Here is a 24,903-nt window from a genome sequence, read left to right on the forward strand (position 1 = left end):
TATGCATCCATACAAGGAGGGGTTGTGAACTTCATCAAAACATCAGTGAATCAACCCAAAACTCTGAGAAATGCACAAAGGAGAGCCCAGGGAGTCCACCGACTGAAGGCCAGGCCAGGAGGGCCCAGCCCAGGTTGGGTTCGGCCGAACCCCCCTGATCACCGTTGATCCTGGGGTTTGGCGTGGACGGTCCAGATGCTCTCCCAATGACGATTGCGGGGCAGTTTGGACATTTCCCCTTCACCAACCGTCATACCTACCTCTATATAAAGGCTTCACCTCCTCACTTCATACACACACTTCCAAGCTTGAGCTGAATTATAAGAAGCTCTATTGTACTATATTGTATACTAGAATAGGAAGAGAGTAGAGTAGAAGGAGTCGGAAGAATTCCGGAGTTGTAAGAATTCCGGAGTTGTCGGTAATCTTCTCCTATTTCTTTTATTCTGTTTATTACTCTGAATTCAATATAATATTCTTCTTGAGTAATTTAGATTTATCTTGTGAGAATTACCTCTTGATTAGTTCCAAATTAGCATACAGGATTATTGTTCGCTATAATCAACTAAAATATAGTGATTAGTTTGGTGAGTTATAAACACTAAAGTAGATATTAATTGCTTAGACGTGGTGTTTAGGTAATTATTATCCAGTAATTGCTGCGTATCCCACAGTACGTTGAGGTGTGTGTAGAGGTGGTGACAGCCCTCGAGAGCACTTAAGTCCTCCCAGTCCGGGTACGTAGTAGAGCGACATCTGGGAACAGCGAGTTGCCAGTGCCTAAAGTATTGTGTTAGGATTAAAATTAAGCTTTCCCTAGACACTGTTTCTCACTAGTAAATCCTCTCTATCCCGGCCTATCATTTGCTTGGTGCCCTTGGATGAACCGGAGGAAGCTCTGATCACACACGTTCCCTTGGATTCGATACCCTTGGAATACTCCGTAGGGGAAGTGCTGTATCAGTATATCCGTGCGCTTGCGGATTTTATCTGTAACCGTATCAAATACCAACACTTAGCTCTTTACTTGTCCCGAGTAAAGGTTAGAATTAAAGTTCAGAATAAAATTCTCCAAGATATAATACAAGCACATAAATTATTCAAAACTATTCTTGTATCTGTGAACTTCAGTGGTGGCTATCTTACCATCTTGAGCGATTGATAATTGGAACAGTCGTGAATCCAGTCCTTCTCATACTCCATATCATACTTTTGAGGTTTTATAAATTTTTGCAAATCAGCCTTTTCTCTTCATAATGACTTACCCTTGATCACTCAAGTATTTTGCAATGTCTGTGGATCCTCACCAAGGCATATGCGAAAATTATTCCCTAGCTGTATATGTGGAGTTTGGTAGGGATAATTCGGGACATACCTGCATCATATATATTGCAAAACCAAATACATGGACTCAAGAAGATAGTCGAGCATACTCTCGGATCAAGGATTGCACATTTTTGGGTGGAAAGCGTATGGTATGTGGAAAGAATGAAAAATAAAGAAAATGCTTCTCCTTTGTTTATACCTTCTTCTCCAATTTCTCCTTTATAATTGTAGAGGGGGCATGGCCATTTCCTTTATTCTCTCTTTTTTTTCTAGTGATAATGTAAATGGATGTAATGATGCCAAATTCCAATGCAGAAGCTTAGCATTTTATATGAATGATATAGTGGTTGTGCAACCTTGATCGAGAAAGCATGAGAGACATCTAACACGAGTTACAATAATTTGGTAAAGCTCAATATAATGACATACAGTCATACACATGTATAAGGTTCATGATTAATAAATTGGTGTAAAGCATTGGTAGGTAGAAATGAAGTCATATGAGGAGTAAGCTTCCAAATGAATTTTTGATTTTAAAAACAAATCCCCAGTTGTCATGAGATAGAGCACAAGAATTTCCTTCATCTCAACTATATCTCGAATATCAATCACCTAGATGCATAAGGTTCCCTAACATAGATAGTTGTTCACAAGTAACAAGTCTAGTCAAGAATAAAATGTGTACAAGATTAATCATAGGAAAATTTTATTTAGTTGGAATTTTTATCTTCTCATTAAGCTTGAACATATTTTAGTTAATTTCTGCTCATGTACTGCATCAGCGGGGGAGAGAGTGAGGAAGTGGACATGCATACATGCTTGCCTGCAGAAAATGGCAGGGGTTGGGATCAGGATGGGTTCGGCCGAACAACTCTGACGCCCAAACCACCTGGATTTTCTTGCAGTGTTCAGAAATGTTTAGAATCTCAATATTTTGATAACATTTTCTGAATTTGCACGTCAGGGGTCCGAAGGGTCTCCCTCACACTTATTTCGTACCTGGTCTTTATTCAACAAAAACATAGAAAGCAAAATGGCTTCCACCGAGGTGAAATGCCGGTGAGACATATTTTATTCAAGTAACTCTAGGCGCATGAAGTGCCTAAATTTATTTTATTTTGTTTTTTAAATTATTATTGAGGTGATGGGTAACTTTTAACAGGGTGGAGATATGAGGCAAGGATGCACAAGGTGTTTCGGATTGTTACCAGATAAGTCTTGCCAAGCCTAGAACCGAATTGAATGCAACAAGCTTCACATTTGTTCTGCTTGGTTCCCTGTGCATCTATCTTCCTATGAGACCAAGGAACGTGGAATTGGTACTGGAGTTATTGTACACTGCTCCTTGGTTGTCATTTTATTCCCTGCAAAAGTTAAGTGGACAACAAATATCAGAGGGACTACAAAGAATTGGAAAGATTTTATCATAGCCTCAAGATTAATTGTTCACTTCCACGCTAAAATGGAATTGGATTCAAAACTTAAGAAGCGTGGATCCCTCAAATTTGCCATAATTTTATTTTGTCATTTTTTTTGAGAGACATTTCTTCTTCCTTTTTTTTCTTGAAAACATTTTTTTTCAAAATTTTTGTTGTTCACCAAATTTTCGGTAAGCAAAAACTCATACGGGGCTTAAGATAAAATTACACGATCATAACAAAAGAGAAGTATACTTACTGTGCACATTGAAAGGTGATGTGTTACTTCTTTGCTTGTTGCAATTTATCGATTAGTTTCCTGGGCCCTGACTTACCTTCAGTGTGAATTGAACTTGAGGACTCACCCATGAATTTGAAAACCTTCCTGCAGGGGTTAGTCCACAGAAGATATATATCCAATGTCCATGAACATATTAACTCTAAAAGTTCATTAATCAAACTCGACTCAGTTCTAATTCAATGAATTGTAATGGTATATTTCAAAATGGGTAAATTTATAATGGCATGGATCCAATTAACCCTAATATATATGTGTTTGATAGGCATAGGATACCTAACAATTTTTATTTTTTCCCTCGCACTGGACACACACGTCATGCAACACACGCAAATAGAGCCACACATTTGCCCACGACATGAGGAGTAGCACATAGTGGTTGTTGATACTGGTCAATATTTTTGCGCTAGAGATGTGGAGTGGATCAAGTGCGCTTCATATTGTACTACAGTGGCATAACATACGCCTCCATAAACCATAATATATTGGCATAGAGGATCGATTTTCTTCAAAGATTTATAGGCCAGCTGGCCAGGGAACATGATTAGTGGAAGAAAATTATACAGGACTGAGGTCCTTCCCTCACATGAAATACTTTGTCTTCCTGCACGACACCTGTCCAGCACAAATTACAAAGCATGCAGCATCTTTCTTTTCTCCAATCCCCATTCTGTTCTTCAATATGCTCGGCAAGACGGAACTTATGCATGCCTACCACTGTAGGCATGGCAGCGGCTGCCGGCTTCGAGCTACCACCAGGAACGTGCTTGGCCAGTAGACAAGTAGGAGTAGATGGTTAAATGTTAGAATGGTTAGATGTTGCTCTTGTTACTTTAATTTCAATCTCCATTACAGATAATCATTGGTGGTTATTGAATTTATCCAATCCTTTGAGGATTCTTTCCGATAACAAGCTTTGCTCGATTACAAGCTGACAGCCCTTCTCAACAAGAGGCTTGGTGCTGCAAATGATAATTAGATTGTATTATCACTGTTATGTGAACTCTTGAATAAGATGACTCATTGTGAACAGATGACGAATGGAGTACCCACGTTGCGGTAAGGCATGGCGCATACCCTTGATGTCGCACTCTCCCAGCGGCCGTCCATAAGCCCGATTTCTGCTCACCGCCGTGGCCACGTTGGTCGGCTCAAGCTATGCCTTGTTGGTTGTCGCTGCTGAGCACGAAGGACGGAAGGATGAAGAATGGGGATTGGGAGGGGAGCGCCTGCTTGCGTTGAGATTCGTATTGGACAGATGTCATGTAGGGAGACGAAGTCTTCCAGATGAAGGAAGGACTTGGGTCCTATGCAATTTTCTGTGGAATACTTTATTCCGTATGCTTGCTTATGGGTCTAGGAGGCACTGGGAATACATATATTACTGGCAAATTGTTGATATTTCTTAATGACATTACTAGAAATATAATTCCCAACAATAACGTAGAAATATTCATGCTATATTTATGGTCACAGATATGACCCGCAAGCGCACGGATATAACATTGTAGCATTTCATCCGGGAGTATTCCAAGGTATCGTATTTATTTAATCCTAAGGTAAGATATGATAAGAGAGTACTATGCTAATAGTTTATATTTCACCCGGGAGTATTCCAAGGTATCGTATTTATTTAATCCTAAGGTAAGATATGATAAGAAAGTACTATGCTAATAGTTTATATATTACTTGCATATATCAAGGTCTAAGCAGGGGTTAAGTGATTCAAAGGGTAGGTGACACACAGAAGAAAGAACTATGATACTCTCACAAAATATAATCTAAGCTAAGTGGAGAAAGAATAGGAAAAGAATTCATTTCTATACTTCTAGTATACATACATCTTTAGTCTAAACTTGTTAGTATATAGTCATGCACCCAATACCTCCTAACAGTGCCCTCCTGGTGTTTCGAGAGACCACCCCGGATTGTCGAGTTCTTTACGACAACCTATCATGGCCATCCAACCGGAACTAAATACGCAGGAGTACCGTCCCCAGGAAAGTGTCTTAGGAATATATACTAACGCGGAGGAATACCTGTACTGAGCTATCACCATCAGCAGCCCACCTCTACTGTCCCACATCATATACTTAATAATCTAGACACCACGTAGTGATACTTAATAATCTAGACACCACGTCCACATTATTAAATACTACTCTATATCCCCCGAGATGACATAGAGCAACCGAGTATTCGGACACTAAACCCACACAATTGCACCTCTCTGATAGGCTAGCTACACAACTATATTGATACAAGTATAAAGTAAAGTCGGTACTCAGATAATATAAATGGAATAAAATACCGAAGATGTATAAATAAGAATATTCTATTAATTCAATAAATCTTACAAAAGAAGAGAGGAAAGCTACTAGAGCCATACCCGAATTCTCTTGAAGACCCGAGGACTCATAATACAATTCTAATTTCTACTCCACTAGCACTAGGATACTACTAAACTTGAGAGAGAGAGAGAGATCTCTTCTTCTTGAGTGTGTTGTTGAAGTGGAGGGAGTGAAGTCCTTATATAGGGCGGTTATGGCGGTTATAAGTATGCGGAATGTCCATTCTGCCCCTGCAACCGCCATCAGGACATCATCTGGAGCGTCCACGCCAAAACCTGGAATCAAGGGCGCAAATGGGGGTTCGGCTGAACCAACCAGAGGCTGGCCCAAACGGCCCAATTTTCAGCAGGCCGTCTCCCTGTTGGCTCCTCAGTCCAGAAGGCCTAGTGGATTGTGTGAATTCTGTTTATTGGCCCATTTATCCATAAGTTTGGATCTCGACAATGTCCGATTGATTGATCATTTATTTTCTGTCAATTCTCCTCCATTTATATGTGCTTCTTTTGTATACATGATAGTAGCATAGTACATAGTGGAAGTAGATATTTTATTTGAAAATTATGCATTGCAAGCATAGCTAGTTTTCATTAATTAGGTAATATTGTCGAAATTGGTCGATAATGACCTTCAACACAAACTCAAAAGGTTTAGGATCCCTAGTATTGTAGAGGATTACTGTATCTGTGTCGCCTATAATAAATGAATCCATAGAGCACCAGCATTTTAAAGTAGCAACAGTGCTCAAAGCGACATGGCAGCCAAAACTTGGCTTTCCTGTTTTCACTGTAGCGGTCTAATCTGAGCTGTTGGCCCAATCCAATCAGTAAAGAATGTGCCCTAATGCACCCGACCCTAATGTTATCTGTAGCAATCCTCTTTTATCTTATTTGGTGGTGTATGCACGTACTGAAAGGTTGCTGCCAAGACAAATAGTTCTCACTTCAGCGTGTACTTCTTCACTCTTACAAGTCCATTAGCTGTGAATCGAAACTGCAAAATCAAGCTACAGAAGTTGCTTCTTATTTCGTATTAACAAATTCATTATCCAAACCCAGAGTTTCTGCCCTGTTGTTCTTATTGTTTTATATATGCTATTGTTCTATAATAAAGTATAGATATCACTGTATCGGAGTTATCGAACTCTATGAATTTCCCTCTAGGATGTTTTGTTTTCAGATACCATCAATACACCAGATGAATGGTTTTCCATGAGTTGTTAGTCACTTTTGTCCAAAGTCCAATTGAGAAACAACAAATCATTGACTTTGTTTTCTATAGCTCTGTTTTATTTTGAGCTCCTGGTGACCCTTACTTTTCACAAATAATTTATGAATAGTACTACAAGAAAGAACATCCATTCCACTCCAACCCTTTTTTATCGAACCTACAACCCATGCATTTTTACTAAGCCTCGTCTTACCAAATGGTATAAGTATTAAAATATTAAAACTGAGTATGTTAAAATAAAGACCTGATGGAGTGATCAAACAATGCTTGGATTATCAATTCCGCAGCAAGACATTCTTGGTGGTAGTTGCAGTTCATGCATGCTTCTATCAAACATGTCAATGACCTCACTCATGGAAGGCCGGTCTTCAGGTGTAGATTGGATGCACCAAAACCCTATTGTCACCAACTTGCGAGCAACCTCTGATATGCAAGTGTTTCTACTATCAATGCCTTCGGTAGCAGCACCACAAAATTGATTCAAGTTGTCATATAACCATTCAGGGAAATACTTGCTTACGGTCTGCATGCTTGCATTGGTATTTTCCCTTGCTCCAACCATTTGAAGAATTAGCATCCCATAGCTATATACATCAGACTTGGTGGTCACGGCTCCATGGTGTCCCCAAAACACTTCGGGTGCCATATAGCCAATTGTTCCCCTTGCACCACCAATAGAGATTTTGCTCTCTTTTGGCTTACACAACTTTGCTAATCCAAAATCGGATATTTTTGGACGGAAATCTTGGTCTAGCAAGATGTTTTGTGGTTTGATGTCAAGGTGGACAACACGATGATTACACCAACGGTGGAGATAATCAAGCCCTTGTGCAATTCCAACCAAAATCTCGTATAACTTCTCCCAGCTTAGGGATTTCTGTCCTTGCACGGTGTCAACTACACCAACTGCGTATTTATCGAGGGAACCATTGGGCATGTACTCATAGACGAGAGCTCTTTTTGATCTATGCAAGCACAATCCTAACAGAGTGACAACATTGATGTGTGATGTTCTGCCAATGCTGACCACCTCATTGATGAAGTCCTCTGCATCATCCTTCGTGTCCTCCAGCATCTTCACTGCTATCTCACTGCCATCAGACAAGCTGCCTTTATAAACTGTACCATATCCACCCTTTCCGAGGGTGTGGGCAAAAGATTTAGTCATCTTTCGAACTTCAGAGTAAGTGTAACTTTTTATCTGTGTCCGTAGCAGGGACTCAATTCTTGGTAAATTTGTTGATCTCCATTGCCAAGGGGACAAATGCATGTGTTTCTTATAAACTAGGAAGACCGCAAGAACCAATATGCTTATCCCCAGAAGACTTGACGTAGAAGCTATTATGTCTGAAAAGGAATTGGAGCTTCAAGGCATAAGAACATAATATATGGCATGTTTACAATGTTGGTATTAAGAGTCCTCTTATGTAGTTGTAACCAATCAACACCAAGAGGTACGTTTATCAATCAATATCTCCTAATTAATGAACACTTAACAGATACCATGGCAAATTTACCTTTCTGTCCCTTTTATTTCCAAATCTACCTCTCCACAATTTTAACTTTTCATAGTACCTTGCATAGTATAAATAAATCTTATTCATTGGAATTTGATCACATGGACGATCCATAATATCCAAAGGTACTTTGCAAAATCTATTATACTGTTTAATTTCGGAATGACTGAGAGTTTCAGGTAGTAGACAGAAGGTGTCGTAATTTCTTTGCATCCTTGTCCACAATGTAAATTAGAAAAGCAAGGGTGTGGAAATTTTCATTATTAGTGTATCTCTTGCAAAATATTTCATAAAGGGTATAATAAAACTTACAGTATATTTAAACTTAAAATATATAAATAATTGTAGTTTTTGCATTAAGTAGATCCTATCTAAATATTGTAAAATTCATGCATTCTGCAGAAGCCGTGTATGAACTTGAGATGGATGGGCCAGTGTGTGTTGGTGAAAGTCTATACCACCATGAAGAAAAATATAAATATTTGACAGAATCAGGATATATGAATTGTACCTACTTGAATGGTACTCTCTTCATCAACAAATATAAACATTCTGGTTATTTGAATTTTGTTTAGAAATATATGTAACAACTCTTACAATACTACCTGTACTATCAACCACTACATATTTAAATTTTTGCTCATCTTATCCCAACCTTTCTCCCACCACCAACCATTCCTCGTTTATTGAGCGGCATTTAATATGTCCAAAAAACTTCTTACATTCAAGGATGACAAAATAAACTTTACATACACATGCAAAAAGTTTTGTATAACACACAAATAAAGAAGTTTTGTGTCCTACAGTTCAAAATTATTTAACAATATAACCATAAATTATAATTAGAGCTGTATGATATCAAAGCAGCGAAGCACGAAGGGTTGGGATGAATCATTCCTTACATGTTTTTGTCCTCTTCTTTTTTGATTCTGGAACAACGGGAGGATCTGATGAAGAGATTGAACCATCAGCTGAAAAATTCCAAGCAATTTGTAATGTTGCTTTGACTTTGGATCACTAGTGACAATTCACTAATCTAATATATCTACTGACTATTGTGCATATATGGAACTCAGCCCAGTTACTAATTCTGTAATGTGACAAGTTTCTGACACGTAACACATTGTAGTTAATTTCAGTAAGCAATCTTCACGGTATAACTTTAGTGATAATACCAACCATATATTAATTGGCATGCGCCACACAGTTATAAAAAGTGTCACAAGTATAGGATAGTATCACCTTTTCTTTATTACTGAGCATTTCAAATTTCCAAATAAACTATTCCAATAAAACTTTCAATTCCCATTTTGGTATGTTCATCTTTTATTAGTATAGCACGTTTAAAAGGCAAAAGGTACACGGTGACATCGTAGTGTATCAAACCAGAATGTCTACTTTTTTTTTAAGAAACACAAAACTGTCTACTTAGTAAGATCAATAATACGCCCTATGATCCCACAGACATGACATTTAAAATATGTGCAGTTAAATAAAAAAATATTACTACATCCGTTTCACAATGTAAGACTTTCTAGCATTGCCCACATTCACATAGATGTTAACAATACAGCATATTTTTTTCGATTGTCATTTTGCAAAGTTCATATGGCACGCGATTCAAGTAGCTTTTGGCCTACCTATTGGAATATAAAGTGAATTGCCCACCTTTTCTCATCAACTTAAGCTTTTGTTTTGAACTGGGCGGTGCACGCAACTCAATATGGTATTAGAGCCAGAGATCTCGAGTTCGAATCCTAGCTAGCGTTCAATTAAATAGAAATTACAGCCCACTTCTGTTCCACGCTAGAGCCTTGAGGGGGCCTCGCGTGGGGGGGGTGTTGGAATATAAAATGAATTGTCCACGTTTTCTCATTAGCTTAAGCTTTTGGGTTGAACTGATTGGTGCATGCAACTCAATATTACCACCACCTATTAGTTTTAATAATATTGGACTATAGTTGCAAGGTGTTTCAAAAAGGCTATAATCTTATTTTGGTTGGAGCAAGTGCTATGTGTTGAGCAATATAGATAAGTTGTAATGACGTAGTTTTTGAGAAACAAATGTTCATTCACCTATGAAAGTAATCTTCAGGAGCACCCATTGCACTCGGTTTTGGGATTTGCTTAAAAGGAGGAACAACACCATATAAAAGTGGCATGTCGTCTTTTGGAGAATACTTTGTTGGAGATATTCAACAAGCATGGATGGAAGTTCACTAATAGGATATGTGCTTGATTTTCCACATATTTAAGTTTGTTTCCTTTATAGTGTTTACTACTTTATGGTGCAGATAACAAGTAGCACATTATTTTAATAGTTAACGGATGTGTGCATCACATGATGCAGAGGCTAGGATTTTTATTCCATTATCTAAAAAATACCCCCAAATTGTTTTTGTGCTCAAAACTATAATGTTTGGAATCTACTCTTCATGCAATTATTGATCTGTTTATTGTGAGGGCACAGTTGTTATTCTCAAACTTATGATAATGTTGGTTTCCGAATGTATAAATTGGTTTTCAAATACAAATTTAGGCTAATGAGTATCACTATCGGTTCGTCCTGGTTATCACTAGCTTGGTGTGAGAATTGACAGTGATACCCTTGGGTGTGTGGGAGTCTAATTCGTGCAGTTTTGTTCACGGCGCACAGTTCCAGCCCACACCATCTCCTCCTGCACTAACTTGAGTCGCAGATTCGAGCGTCACATGTTTTGCATGCACCACGCGCTCTCACGATGATTTCCATGTTAGTATTTTTGTTTCTTTTTTTAATTCGTTAGCACTTTTTTCAATGTAAAGTGTTGACTGAAATTAAAAAATCAACAAAAATATAAACCCTTCCAATTACATTTTGAGAACATTCAATTCAAATTTGAAAAATTTCAATTGAAACTTCAAACTTCCAATTCCATTTTTTTTAAAAAAAATATTCCCCAAAATTTGAAACTTTCAATTAAAATTTTTTAAAACTCTACCCCCAAAATTTCAAACTTTGAATTAAAACTTTTGAACCTTCGTCTCAAATCTAAAAGTAAAAATGGAAACTCATATTTTTTAAAACATTCAATCAACTATTTAGTTATTATTTTATTTTTGCGAATGTCAAAAAAGGCTAAGCGTTGCCCCTATCATTAATTAGTTGTAGAGGTGAAAACGGATCGAAAAATATCTGGTCTGATCCACTCCGAATCGATTCGAAACAAGGATATGGTTTGAGCTTATAGAAATATGGCAGATATGAATACAAATGTGGATAATATGGTGCAAATTAGGATATGGATGTGGTATCTCTAAGATCTATCGGGTGTAGATTATATGAAATTTTGTATCATATTATTTGATAAGTCGTTTACCAGACAATCCAAAATTGTTGAACCAATGTTACCACTTTATTTGTTCCATACAACATAAGATGGCCCATTTATAGACTACTTAATTTGAGGCACTCACCGTCTTATCTCATACTTATCTAGATGTATTTTCATATTATGGATGTCATGTATCAATGTTGTTTAGCACTTAAGCATATAGATATTACCGGTTTGTTAATTGATTGTTATATTGTTTTCCATTGTATTGCTAACTTGATGTTGTATTGATCACATATACACGTAACATTCATTAATTTTAACATGTTTCCGGATCAAATCCACACCAACTCCTTACCATTTCCGATATTTGAAACAATCCACTCTTCATCTGCATCGGCACCGACTCCAAATGCATTTAAAAAATATGGTATGCCTACTATCCATCCAAATTTAGTCCCTTTTTCACTGCTAGTTAGGTGAGAGATCAGCTTTATCATGTCGATCTATGAGCTATGCGAGATAGCAATTTCGGGGTATCATGTTCAGATCCAAGGTTTGAATTTCTATCATCTCGGAGCCCCCCCCCCCCCCCTCGCGCAAGAACAAATCTCCTCCAATTTTTTCAGATTTTTTTTCAAATATTTGTTTATTTGGTTAAAATTTGTTCAAATTCAGTTAAATATATTAAAATTGCAAATAATTTCGGTAAAACATTGAAACGAATTTTTCAAAATTTCGCAAGAAATTTCGGTGGTTACCGAAATTGCAAACACTGCTTCAGATAACCTACGCGGCTATATGCCGGTTTAAGTGACCGGTGTACTCCCTCCGGTTTTATAATAATTGATGTTTTGGATAAGGTTGAGGTCAAAATTTTATAACTTTGACGATCAATAACTTTAAAAATATTTTGTTTAAAGAAACTATAACAACATATATAGATTTGTCTTTCAAAACACTATAATAAAAGTAAACATATATTTATTTATTGTATATATTATAATAGAAAAGTAAGGTCAAAGGTATATTTTTTAAACCGTGTCATTATTCAAAACGTCAGTTAAAATGAAACCGGAGGGAGTACTAATGAAATACAGTTTGACAGCACGGACCGTATGGCACGTGTCCAAGAGAAAATTTTCGTCGTGTGGAAAACATGGTATACTAGTAAAATATGCTGATGAAAAGCCACATACCTGTACTTGAGTTGAAGGACCAAGAGAGGAGCTGGTGCGACTCGACAAGGTCCCCGGTGGCCGCCGAGAATCCCACGGCCGCGTCCTGCGGCAAGCCGGCGGCTCTCAGGTCCACCGCCGCCTCCACGCCGTAGTTCGTCCCGTTGGCCGTCAGGTTGACGACCATCTTCCTCGCGGCGGCGTCGTACCTGATCTCCGCCCGCATGACGCCGGCGAGGGTCAAGGTCGGCAGAGCGGTGAAGTTCTGGGACACGATCTGGTTGACGTCGACGCCGATGTGGTCGATGACGCCGTCCTGTGGATCCCAGGGGTTCCTGCAGGTGTCGAACTCTATGCCGACGGTGCGCGGCGAGGCTTCGCCGGTGTTGGGGATGAGGCCGAGGAACCCTCCGGTCATGTCCGGCGCGAGCGTGTCCGCCGGTGGCCCGACGTAGAACGCCATGCCGTCCGCCTGGTTCGTGGAGTTGCGGCCGATGGCGAAGGAGAAGGCGGTGGTGAAGCTGGTGACCGACCCGCCGGCGCCGTCGTCCCAGAGCCGCACGAGCTGCCGGTGCGCCACGCGCCCGGTGCTCCACGTGCCCAGCCTCGTGAGGTTGATCCGGTCGCCTGCGTAGGAGGCGTTGCCCATGAACACGAGGTTTGCGGCGGCGACGTCCCGCCCCACGGCTGCGAAGTCGTAGTCGAAGGAGAGCGCCGCCGCGGCGCGGAGGGTGGTGCAGCAGAGGAAGAGGTGGAGGAGGACATGGCTGGCCATGTTCATCTGCTTTGCTGGCCACCTTACATTGTTATTGCTGCGGCTACTTAGCGTGGGCGTCGTGGTGGCAGAATTGCAGATAGAATAAGCTAGTGTACATCATTATCGTTGTTGACTTTGACTACATGCGACGACCAAATCGCAGCCGGCGGGCCAGCCGGCTGCGCCTCAATTAGATGATGCTTAATTAAATATTAATTATTTTTAATTTAAAAATAAATTTATTTTAGTTTTATAAATATTACATATGAAACTTTTTTAGAAAAACAACCGTTTAGCGACTAAGACTTGAGAAGCATGCTGCGCACCCATAATAATCTTAGTAGCTGGTAGCCTAAAAGAACTAAGCCAGTCTGGTGACATTTTCGTCAAAAATGAAACGGATTTGCTATAATTGTGTCGACAGATTTTTTTCGTTGATTATAGTCGGTTCTCTGGCCGTTGGATCTGTGTTTAAGATCCGTGCTTCCATACTGACTTTTTCCTCGCGAAGAGACCTTGTCGAGGGAAGATCCACAATAGCGGGGAGTCGTGAGACCCCCCATTTGTGAGTTCGGCCGGGGGCGGAGGCTCGTCTCTCGGAAATCACTCGCTCGTCCCTAAGATTACCGGCAAGCTTGCACGTAGTCGGATTATACAGGTTCGGGCCGCTATGGAGCGTAACACCCTACTCCTGTGTTTGGGATTATGGATGAGTTTTACAAAGGTTTCTTCACTCTAGAAAGCGCGCTCGCTTCCTCTCTTCTGGAGTTCAGGTTTTCTGGGCGTCGTCCCCTTATCTCAGTGGGCAGGGTCCTCCTTTTATAGCTTAAGGGGATACCACATACGCCGCCTCCACCTACCCTCTATCGGAGGGGGATCCCACTCCACTTTTCCTGGGCTTTAAACCGTGCCTTCTCCCGGAAGCTAAGCAACAACCGGTTCTTGAGTGGAACCCGGCGCCGTCCCCCGCCTGACACGGGGGACAACCCTATCATTCCCTCATAAATGAACGATGACTTGCGACAGCCCTTCCTCGAGTGACGCTCGGATGTGACGAGTCATACCCACCCCCACTCCGCCGGGTACAAGGGCGACGTGAGGACATGGTTGCCCTATCCATCGGATGTGACGGTGACAGGCCAGTCACAGACCGGTCACATCTGTTGGACAGAGGTTAGCTAGGCGCGCCGCACGTCTATCCTTACCACATTAAATGCGGTGAGGGATCGTTGAGGCGTCGCACATTTATGGCTGTTCAGCCTGTGCTCCCCTCTCGCTCTCTCCCTCCGCCGCGTGGCAGCCGGGTGAGGGCCTCGGGGCGAAGCTGCGGGATAGCCCGAGGGGGTGACGCCATGCCCCGAGGCCCCCCCCCCCCCCCCGCCGCTTCCACGAGTCGTGTGACGTGTGAATGGGGCTAACTTGTAGAGTCACATGGCCGGAGGGAAAGTAATTCCCCTCTACTTCACATACCCCCGGGTCCATATCTCCGACAGACCTGAAAGCATATGCTATTGCTAGCTAATCTCTAAAGTCATGCAAATCCAAGTGAAACGTCACCTAATTTCGTTCTATATGTATGCATCCTTTTCTTTAACACAAATTTACACGCCGCTTACATCCTACTTACACATATAATTACTATGTAATTTTGAGACTTACATATGTAATTTTAAAACTTACATTATAAATACACTAAATTTACATATGTAATTTAGAGACTTACAATGTAAATACAAGCTGACTATTTTTGGGTGAAAAATATGGCGCCATAAATATAGCTACACCCAAATGAAAACATGAATTCAGTATTTGGTATACGGGATTTCAGATACATGATATTGTTATAATGATGTTTGACGTCCCAACATCTCATATTATTCAGTGTCCCAACAGACTTTCTCACGAGTCGCGAGAATTGTGACCCCTCGACTTCACGAGTGCCCTGAGGACAATTATTTTGTGACCGTATGATTGAAGGCCTGAAGTATATATGAGTGTAGGACGCTATGCCGCCAGGTTCGTGGAGTTGCGGCCGATGGCGAAGGAGAAGGCGGCGGTGAAGCACCCATCGGCGCCGCATCGTCCCAGATGTTCAATAATATAGGGGAGAGAGTACCGTGCCTACTCAACATGTTGTATTGTATTGACATATATTGGTAGAAATAAGAAATGATTACATATAAGGAAGCATAATCATACCAAGATATAACTCTAACTAGCATATGTTTTTACATCCTGACACAATCCAAGCGTGAGCAACGCGAATGGAGAAAGCTCAACAAATATGTTGAATAGCCTTTGTGCAATAGCCAATATAGTCGAAGCAAAGGGTGTGAGAAAGCGTGGTTGAAGAAGCCATACGTAGAATAAGCGTGGTCGATGTCGTGTGCCGATGATGAGCGAGGATGCTAAGCCGCGATGTGCAAGGAGCGCCAAGGACCAAGGTGCACACATGGTCGCCAGTGCTGAACGTATGGATGTGCACTATGAGGGGGCGTGTTACTGAATATTTGCCTATATGCATGTGTGGTTATATTTGTTAGTTGGACCGACTGGGATGTCAGGTTCTTTGAGGGGGTGTGTGACATCCTAGCCCAATTAGGATTTGGCATGTGTGGTCCATGAGATCTGTGTGCGCATGTTAAGTACCACCTTACTAATTTAGCAAGGTTGGAACCAACTTATAAGAGTCTATCCCTCCAACCATATCACTCATGGGTTAACTCTTTTACACAAAGCAAGTACGAAAGAGTAAGTGCATATGCCCGTTCGATGGGCTGGGCTACGTGGTTCTGGAGGGTAGGCTGTTACAACGATGAGGCTATTGCCGCAGTCGTTGAGGAAGATGACGCTGAAGAGCTAATGCTATCGAACTGTCGAGAACAAGACGTCGTGCCGGGTTTGCTAGGCTCAAGGACGACTCGAGTTGAATACACACAGTGGTGTTGTTAATACCACGCCGGCTGAAGTAGACAAAGATGAATGCGAGGTAGCGGGACCAACAACTTAGAACAGTGATGTCGATAGCTTGAGCTACAGCAGCTAAACCACTGGCCTAGAGCGGCGATAGTGGCTGCATGAAGACGTGGTGGTGCGCGTAGTAGTCAAAGAAAATCCGGACAGCTGTGTTAACACCAAAATTTGGTAAGATTCTTTAGTGGATTCGGTTAAGGAAAGAGCACAATCAACCATTAAAAAGCTTATCTAGAAGAGTCCGAGTTCAAAAAAGAATCATGGAGACCATGGCATAACAATGTAATTTATCTATTAATTAGGCAAGTTTTGTATTTAGAAAGTTTGAGTCATGTCCGATGAGGACTTTATGCTTTTTCTTTTATCTTTAGGAAAGTTTCTTTGGTGTCCGATCAAGACTAGTATCCGCCGATAGGTATAAATATGTACACCCAGGATCCTTGTAATGTATCTCTCGGTCAACACAATTTCGGCGCATCGCCATCCTTTTTATTTTCGTCTTTCTCGACTAGTTCTTGTTTCGAGTTTGGCTGCATCAACTTCGATCTCCAACGAGGAGAAGGCTTATTATGGCTGGTTGTATCGGCGAGGCTAGGGCCTCGACACTCTAATCTTGTCAATGTAAACACCTAGCATTTATCTTATATCTTAGTTAATCTAGGTAGATTCTCAATTTACTTGTATCGGCCAAATCTATTTTAGGTTTTGTTAGTATCATTTAAATTGTTTTAATGATCTAGATTAGCTAAGATATCTGTTGGTATTTCTTAACCTTACAGATAAAATCCGCAAGCACACGGAGAATACCGATGTAGCACTTCACCCGGGAGTATTCCAATGTATCAATTTCCACAAGGAACATGTGTTCTCAGCTCCTTGTCCGGTTCATCCAAGGACACGAAGCAAATGTAGGCAAAGGGTAGAGAGGATTTACTAGTGAGAAACAGTTTCTACGGAAAGCTTAGTTTAATCCTCACGCGATACTTCAGGCACTAGCCAGCTCGCTGCTCCCATATGTCACTCTACTGTGTACCCGAAAAGGGAGGACTTTAGTGTAATTGAGGGATGTCACCACCTCTACACCCACCTCAAACCTACTATGGGATACGAAGTAATCACCGGAAATTAACTACCTAGACACCACGTCTACGCAATTAATAACTACTTTAGCGCTAGCTAAACACTAAAGAAGCCACTATACTTTACTGGGTTATAGTGATCAATGATCCCGCACGCTAATTAGGAACTAACTAAGAGGTAATTCTCACTTGAATAAATCTTAATTACTCAGAATGATAATTCTATTAAAGCAGTGTAATTAAAAATGTAAAAGAAATAAGAAGAGGATTACCGACAACTCAGGAATTCCTCCGACTTCTTCTACTCTACTCTCTCTCTCTCTCTCTCTACCTAACTCTAGTATACAATAAAGTACAATAGAGCCTCTTATAATTTAGCTTAAGTTTGGAGTGTGTGAAAGAAGTGAAATGAAGAGCTCCTTCTATAGGCAGGTATGATGGATCTAAAGCATGTGAAATGTCTGAAATGACCCGCAACCGCCATTAGGACGTCATCTGGAGCGTCCATGCCAAACCCAGCCTGAACGGCTGAGATTGAGGTTCAGCCGAACCCCTTCGGCTGAACCCTGGCCTGACCCAACAGGCCCAGGATTTGGCCTGCACCTCTCCCTCAGCCTGCCTTATCCATTTCCAGGAGAGTTGGGCCTGCTTTCTGATGTTTCGATGTAGTTTAAGATCCACTCTTGTATGGATAGAATTCTTCTTTCACTTAAGTCTGGATTTCATCCCAACTTTGGCAGTTTATTGCCTGCGTCCAAATATACACCAACACTCGTGAAATATGTTAGAACTAAGCCTTACCACTATGTTAGATGTTTTATTAGCTGTCAACAAACCCCTCACACTTAGCTCTTTACTCGTCCCTGAGTAAATGTTAAGATGATAGTGTAGAATAAAATTCTCTAAGACATAATGCAAGCACATAAATTATTCAAAACCATTCACGTACTTGTGAACTTCAATGGTGGCTAACTTACCATCTTTGGCAATTGATAAATGGAGCTATGTGTGCATGTTTAGTACCACCTTGCTAATTAGCAAGGTTGGAACCAACTTATAAGGGTATATCTCTCCAATCATATCACTTACAGGTTAACTCTTTTTCACGAAGCGAGTATGAAAGAGTAAGTGGGTATGTCCGTTAGATGGGCTAGGTTGCGTGATTCTGGAGGGTAGGTTGTTACAGCGATGAAGACGAAGACGATAAGGCGATCGTAGTAGTCGTTGAGGAAGATGATGCCGAAGAGCCAATGCTATCGAACTCGGGATGAATGCGCACAGCGGTGTTGCCAATACCACGTGGGCGAAAGTAGACGAATACGAATGCGAAGTAGTGGGACCAACAACTTGGAACGACAACGTTGGTAGCTTGAGCTACGTCAGCTAAACCACTGGCCTAGAGCGGCGATAGTGGTAGCCTAAAGACGTGGTGGTGCCCGAAGTAGTCAAAGAAAAGTTGGACAGCAGTGTTAACGCTAAAATTTGGTAATATTTTTTAGTGGATTCAGTTAAGAAAAAAGCACAATTAGCCGATGGAAAGCTTATCCAGAATAATCTGAGTTCAAGAAGAAATCATAGAGACCATGGCATAGTAACTTAATTTATCTAATAATTAAGCAAGTTTTGTATTTAGGAAAGTTTGAGTCATGTCTGATGAGGACTTTATGTTTTTCCTTTTATCTTTAGGAAAGTTTGTTTAATGTCTGATCAGGACTAGTATCCGCCCATGGGTATAAATATGTACACCTAGGGTCCTAGTAATCTATCTCTCGACCAATATAACTTCGGGACATCGCCATCCTTTTCATTTTCGTCTTCTCGACGAGTTCTTATTTCAAGTTGGGCTGCATCGGCTTCGATCTCCGACGAGGGATAAGGCTTGCTATGGCTATTTGTATCGGGTGGGGATAGGGCCTGCACACTCTAATCTTATCGATGTAAACACTTATTTATCATATATCTTAGTTAATATAGGTCGATGTCTCAATTTAGAAGCAAATAGAAGTACGTGAGTATGTCTTTAATTAGATAAAGAGGTCATATTACTATATAATTGAAATAGAAAATTTCTTAAATTAATGTATTTTTATAAATTCATCTTTAGTATACAAGAAAAATATTACTTAAAAGTTTAAATTAAGATGCTAAATATTTTTAATAAAGAAACCCATGTAGTATAAATGATAGTTTCATATGAACCAGGTCTATTGTTGCAACATATTTTTTTCATAAATTTAAAACGACATGATTCAAGTAATTTTAGTTTACAATTTGTAACATCCCATCCTCCAGAACACCGTAGTCCAACCCATCCAACTGACGCGCCCACTTACAAAGATCACCCCACTCACACTTACGTTGTCGCTTCGTGTAAAATAGACAAATGGTTGGAGGGACGATGCCTTAGGACATGAGCAATGTATATTGCACAATCAGTCCTTATTGTGGGCCCTAGGTGGGTCCCACTGAGATATATTTCATCTTCACAATGTATATTGGAGAAAGGAGGTTTTAAGGTGGACCCCACAATTATTACCATTCCAACCATCCTACTCTCCCTCAGTCACCAGAATTTTCCCCACCCCACTGAGGCATCGATGAAAATAGCGGTAGCTCGCGCGAGTGGAGCCATGGCTACGGTGGTGGCACTCGCTTGTGGCAACGGCGGCAGTGGCCGCGTGCAGCGGCCCATAGAATTCGCAGCAGAGGCCGCGGAGCTCGCGGGTATACACGGAGTCGACAACGGCGTTTGCGGGCACGGATGGATCCGGCGGCGGCAATGATGAAGCTCGCGGGTAGATCTAGCTACGAGACTCATGGGCGTGGATGGATCCGGCGGTGGCACACATGGGCACAGGTGGATCCGACGGCGGCGGAGCTCGTGAGAGGACTTCGGCTGCAACGGCGCTCGTGGGTGGGCGTGAGTGGATCCGGCGACGACGCTCGCGGGCGCGGGTGTATCCGGCAGCAGCAGCAATACTCGCCACCATCTCCCGGCGGTTCTTCAGCAAATCTATCCAGGTGTATTCTTCCCTTCTCCCATGGAGGCAAGCAACTGAATTAGAGAGAGATGGGCTAGCAGTACCATAGCAGAGAGAAGAACGAATTTTTTATTGCTTATAGCCGGTCCTTAGCCAATAAACAATCCCGAACAAATTATTTATAAATCTGCAGATTTATAAGAGTAAAAAATAGTTTTCTTGAAAAATCCAATACATAAATATTCGTAACAAAATGTCAAACACCAAATAAATTTAGTTACCTTCCTACTTTACATAGAATGAGCGATCATATTCGACGACCAAAATGCAACCGGCCGGCTGCCGGCACGCGCCTAGTCTCGTGACGTACGTTGTCGTCACACGTGGTCATGTAGAATTTTTATTGTTGGATTTATTATGGGGTATTTTGAGTTTCTTGCCGGCACTCATAACCTCTGGTAGACTTACTATTGGATAATTTGAATATCCTTGATACATTGATGTTGCTACAAGGATGTCGACGTCTCAACATGATCTTATTATATACTAGCGCGCCGGTAGTCTCTATGACCAACAAATTACCCCACTCCTCGGCCATTGACCTCTCCCTAGTCTTCCTCTCGACTCGCGAGAATTATGACGCCTCCACTTCACCAGCACAGTATCCGTGAGTTGAAAGCTCAATCTGTGACCAAGCTCAATCCGTGAGTTGATTTCAATTTTTGTCAAAATACTGCCGAAATTTTATCAAAATTCCATCAAATTCAAATTTTGTCCAAATTGTAATGTCAAAATCTGTCAAAATCTGTCATTTAATTTTAAACATATTCAAAAAATAAAAAGTAAATTGCATATTGGTCCTGGTTTTCTTACCTGTGTTGCACAATGGACTGGATGCTATCCCATGTTTTCATTTTAATACATATGAAGTTACCAAAACTTTCATCTTGGACTAGTGGCCCACATGTCATGTAGAAAGTGTTTTCTTCCATCTCTCCTGTCTTCACCGACGAATGCATCAATCTCATCTTGGGCCCGTGGTCAGTGGCCAGCAGTCCAGCACGAGTGCAGCTTTGCTGGTGTGATTTGCTTGGCGTTGATTCCAATCGAAGTCCGATCTTGAGGAACGCAGGTTGGCCAATGGATGGACCGAGATCGATCGAGCGCCAAGCTGAACGCGAGGAGATTAAGCTCCTACCCGAGGATGGATCGACGGTTGTACGTGCCTTCACCAGTCAAGCTCGAGGGGCGCCCGCACTCGTCTCCCAGTGGCAACGCCAATGACAGAGCCCATTCCATCTTGCACATCGCGTCAGCCGGTGGAGCGGTTGTCGACGGTGGTGCCATTTCATCCCACGCGGCGAGCACAGCCAATGGAACGGACGAGCGGTCATCTTCAAGAGAGAGGGATGCGGGGAAGAGCTGCAGAGGACATGCCGGCGGCCACTCGATGTTCGTGCAGCCTGCGAGGCTGCTACTGCTGTATTACTGGGGAAGAGATGAGCTCTGCCCGATCAGGATAGGGACTAATAAAAGAGGAAGATGAATGGCTGAGGCTGACATGTGGGTCAACTAGTCCAAATTGCATAGTTTAGTAACAAAACCTTGTTCAAAGTGAAAATGGTTGTACGTTCCTAGTCCAGTATGCAACTTAGGTAATTAAAACTAGTCCAAAGTGTAATTCACTCAATAAAAAAAATTTCCAAAGTCATTGCATAATGGGGAAAAACACAATTGATGAATAGTTATGGGAGAGGGCATAAATATCCTATTTAACACCGTTAACTCCTCCATCCAAAACAGGGGCAAAAGTATCTTTCGGTTTAAAAAAAAAGTGGGGGCAAAAACGAAAACCCTAAAAAGTAGGGGCAAAATTAATATTAGAAATCAAAGTGGGGGCAAAAACGAAATTATCCCAATAATGCCATAAAAAGTTGCTATTGCTTTATATGTCACTGCTTTATCTTTTTCTTTCCCTATATGTCATCCACATTATCATCTTTGTAATAGGAATGCAAAAGTACAACATAATCCTTTAATTCCTCGAGAGGAGGTCCACTCGTTTCTTTTCATGTCCTCTAAATAATTATTAAAAAATATTTTTAATAAGATAGAATAATATGTGATATATTAGTCCCCAAATATGCAAGTTTAAATTTCAATTTTACAAGTTTTCTTTCAAAAAAAATCAAATTTAGTTGTAAGCACACGTATACTAATTTCAAAATTTTGAGAGATTGTCATGCGGAAGAAGACAAAGAACAAGTTGGATGATGTGGAATTTTTGAGTTACATCACTTTTAGTTATGAGAAAATTTATATATCTCTACTATTATTATAAAATAACAGTCGTCCCCCTCCTGTTTCCACCCACAACATCCAGAGAAATCGCTCAGTTTATGCCCATTCCACACTCTAGAAAAAAAACCACATCGATAACAAAAAGCTGAAAGAAAAAACACGTTCCAGATCCAAAACATTCATACGTACTACTCCCTCCATCTCTAAATATTTGACGCCGTTGACTTTTTTAAACATGTTTGGCTGTTCGTCTTATTCAAAAGATTTAAGCAATTATTAATTCTTTTCCTACCATTTGATTCATTGTTAAATATACTTTTGTGTATACATATAGTTTTACATATTTCACAAAATTTTTTAAATAAGACGAAGATTCAAACATATTTAAAAAAATCAACGGCGTCAAACATTTAGAAAAGGAGGGAGTACTATAAAAGACATCGTCCTCTAGTTCCCACTCATGACATCCTAGAAAAACTGCTCAGCTTTCCATATCCTAGGAAAAACCGCTTAGAAAAATAAAGGAAAGAAAAAAACACGTTCTCATATCTAAACCACTAAAAAAACAAAAGAAAGAAAAAAAAAACACTTCACCAGATCCCATTACAATGCATGGGCCTGTGAGTATATGACTAGTATCCAGGTATCCTTAAAATTCCGGCCAATCCATTCTATGCCTCCTGCTCATTCCCTCGCATATAGTCCAAAATTTTTGTTTGGCTCCCTTCCTTATCATTTCTACTGGTTGATCCTTTAATTCCAATGATAAGGTCTATTTTGGCTTTAGACATAGAAGAAATGTAGAAAAGCTCTATGTTGAAAGGGTACAACTTTGTTGTACTTGTACGAGACCATATATCATATAAAATCTATTGTTTTTGCCTACAACTTTTGCCCTGGTACTGTATTACTGTTTTCTTAACAGTTGATTGATGCTATCTGCAACGTCCGATCTAGTTTATGGAAAACACTGCTACTGTGTGGTTTTAGCCTTAGGACACCACAAAAACTAACTTTTAAGGGAAAACACTTCATAATCGTGGTATTTTGCTAGTGGATACCACGCCGACTAGAATAATAATTTCCGTTTGAACAGGAGAGAGAAATCGTGTGAAATGTCAAAAACGTCCTTGGGCCCACATGTTAGCTCTCCTATCTTGTATGTGGGGTCCACATGACAGTGACTAGGGCGAGCGGCGGTGGCCTGCAGCCGAGCAGCGAGGTCGGGCAGCCATGGTGGACAAGATGTGGCGTGGGCGATGCGGCCAATGCCTGCGGTGGCGCGACCTGGCGGAGGAGGGTGGCCCGCACAGCGCAGCCTCTGGTGGTGTGATGTGGAGGAGGAGGGCGGCCCTTGCGGAGGCCGAGCGGAGCAGCAGCTTGGTGCAGTGCGGCGGCGCTGCCCCGCGGCCTGATTGGCAGAGCTGCAACCGGCAAGATCGGCGGCGAGGCGGCCAGCCAGCGCCGGCATACAGTCGCCGGCGTGGTCGGCTTGCGGCAAGCGGCGACGGCGCTGCAAATGTTGTTGTCCACTTCCCCTCCCCCTTTTTCATTTTGTTTTCTTTGGTTTCTTCTTTCTTTGCATCTACCTTTCCTGCCATTGCCATGTGGACCCCACATTTCCTGCCATTGCCATGTGGACCCTACATATACAAGATAGAAGAGCTAACATGTTGGCCTAAGGGAATTTTTGACATTTCATGCGATTTCTCTCTTCTCTTCAAACGAAAATTATTATTATAGTCCGCTTGGTGTCCACTGGCAAAATAACACAATTATAGAGTGCTTTCTCCCAAAAAGTTAGTTTTTGCGGTGTCATAAGGAAACGACTACGCGTCAGGCGTCCGATTGGGGTGGGAAAAATCGGGCGCCCACGTTAGCATGACGTTAGCAAGCATGCATGCATGCAAAACTACTTTAAACTATTTTTTCTCTTAAATTATTTATCCAAATCATGATATGAATGCATCGTTAAATTCGTTACCATTAAATCTTTAAAACAAGACCACATATGGATATATTCCGATGAAAAAAATTAGCTTATTATTAAATTATTTTTAAATGTTTTACAATATTCCACCAAGTAGATCGGAATTGTTTCACTAATTAGATCGAAAATGTTTCAATCGTTTAAATCGAGTGTTGTTTTACTTTATATAAAAACAATGTTTCATCAAATAGGA

The 24,903-nt window shown here is 41.0% G+C and overlaps 1 protein-coding gene across 1 annotated transcript; it reads right to left on the bottom strand.

The window, feature by feature from the left end:
• Positions 1 to 6,467: 6,467 nt before the first annotated feature.
• Positions 6,468 to 13,386, bottom strand: LOC127782739 (PR5-like receptor kinase). Its single transcript, XM_052310007.1, has 3 exons — positions 12,651 to 13,386; positions 9,040 to 9,108; positions 6,468 to 7,967 (listed from the first exon to the last, which is right to left on the bottom strand). The coding sequence occupies exons 1-3, from the start codon at positions 13,276 to 13,278 to the stop codon at positions 6,877 to 6,879; spliced, it is 1,788 nt and encodes a 595-aa protein (XP_052165967.1). The 5' UTR covers positions 13,279 to 13,386; the 3' UTR covers positions 6,468 to 6,876.
• Positions 13,387 to 24,903: the final 11,517 nt, after the last annotated feature.

This window comes from Oryza glaberrima, chromosome 8, assembly GCF_000147395.1.
Source record: "Oryza glaberrima chromosome 8, OglaRS2, whole genome shotgun sequence".
Taxonomy (NCBI): Eukaryota; Viridiplantae; Streptophyta; class Magnoliopsida; order Poales; family Poaceae; genus Oryza; species Oryza glaberrima.